A 1,493-nucleotide genomic window follows, 5' to 3' on the forward strand; every position below is an offset into this window, starting at 1 on the left:
TATAACTCAAAGACATGCCAAAGGAAATGTATTTGCACTGAGATATTTTATTGACAAGAATGAAAGACAAAAAAAGGATATCAGCTTTAGCAAAGTCTCTTATCCCACACTGAGGTAATCTTGGTGTGTTCTGCATGTAGAAATCCAGGTAAAACCAATGGGCAAGCTCAATTTGAAAACATGCTCGGATTGCATTGTCTCTTTCCTCGCTTGGAATATGTAAAATAAAACGGCTGTCAAAAAATAAAACACAAATAAAATTACATTTATAAACCATAACAACTTATTTTACTTTATTCAATTGCTTCATCTCTAGACCATCAACACAGAAGAGACCATGAACAACATTAATCAAAGAAGTAAAATAAGTAACAAGGGGGTTGTTGTAAAGAAAGCAAATCTTTTAAAAAAGAGGCCATATGACATGTACCTTACTCTTAAAGACTTTACAAGAGCCCATTTATCTTCTATGCACAAGTAAGGAGATAATTGTAAGAGCTTACTAACAAATTAAAGACGAGCAAAAAACAACCTTTCCCAGGAGTTTCTCCAATGTCTGATAACATTTCCAAAGGCATATACTACCCAAGTGTACACTGTTTGTATACATGCACTAAAGCACTGATTAGGATAATGACTTTTTTTATTAAACAAAAACATCAGAATTTATGTTAAGTGTCATTCACAGGAGTCACCAATTGCATCTTCTAACACTAACCTTTTTGCGTGATTTTTTTCTAGAAATCTTTAAAAATAGTTTAAACTACACAGGAAGAGTCCACTGGGTTTTAAAAGTCACATTATTTTTTAAGATAAAAATGTTTGATTATTTACCCTATGTACTTGTGTATAAGCCGAATTTTTCAGCACATTTTTAATGCAGTTTTTGTGGTAAAATTAAGTATCGCGGCTGATATTCGGGTTGGTTTACACTCGAGTATATACGATACATTATTAACTTAGCTATAGTCATAAATGATTTTTCATTTTGATGAAATGATTTTCAGAAATGTTTCAAATCACACCCCAAAAAAACCTTTTTTTAAGTTCTGAAAACTATTTTTAAATTAAAAGGTAATTCACTATTTCAATAATGGAGTGATTAAAAGAAAGGGTAAATGCATACATAATAAACAATTTTTCAGTATGAAAAAATCCTGGAGAAAACAACTTAAAATTTATGTACTCTAACAGCAAACTGCATAATATGCTACTTTAATGACATTATCTAAGCTATACAATCTAAACTCTTCCATATATTGTTTGTGTCTGGGATCTGGTCCTTGCCATGTGCCTCCTCACCTTTTTTTCAAGTCTATGATAGCGGTTCTCAACCTGTGGGTCGCAACCCCTTTGGGGGTTGAACGACCCTTTCATAGGGGTCGCCCAATTCTTAACAGTAGCAAAATTATATTTATAAAGTAGCAATGAGAATAATTTTATGGTTCAGGGTCACCACAACATGAGGAACTTATTAAAGGGTCGCAGCATAA

General features: G+C 32.6%; 1 protein-coding gene across 1 annotated transcript in view; it reads right to left on the minus strand.

Annotated features, from left to right (window-relative positions):
* DCP2 (decapping mRNA 2) overlaps nucleotides 1–1,493 on the minus strand; it is a 61,616-nt gene that overhangs the window by 46,393 nt on the left and 13,730 nt on the right. Inside the window, exon 2 of the mRNA XM_004706579.2 lies at nucleotides 82–233. Within this exon, the coding sequence (XP_004706636.1) occupies nucleotides 82–233 (152 nt within the window). The remainder of the gene's footprint in view (nucleotides 1–81; nucleotides 234–1,493) is intronic.

The sequence above is a fragment of the Echinops telfairi genome, unplaced genomic scaffold (genome assembly GCF_000313985.2).
Source record: "Echinops telfairi isolate 266 unplaced genomic scaffold, ASM31398v2 ScPeMD7_7469;HRSCAF=8507_1, whole genome shotgun sequence".
Classification (NCBI taxonomy): Eukaryota; Metazoa; Chordata; class Mammalia; order Afrosoricida; family Tenrecidae; genus Echinops; species Echinops telfairi.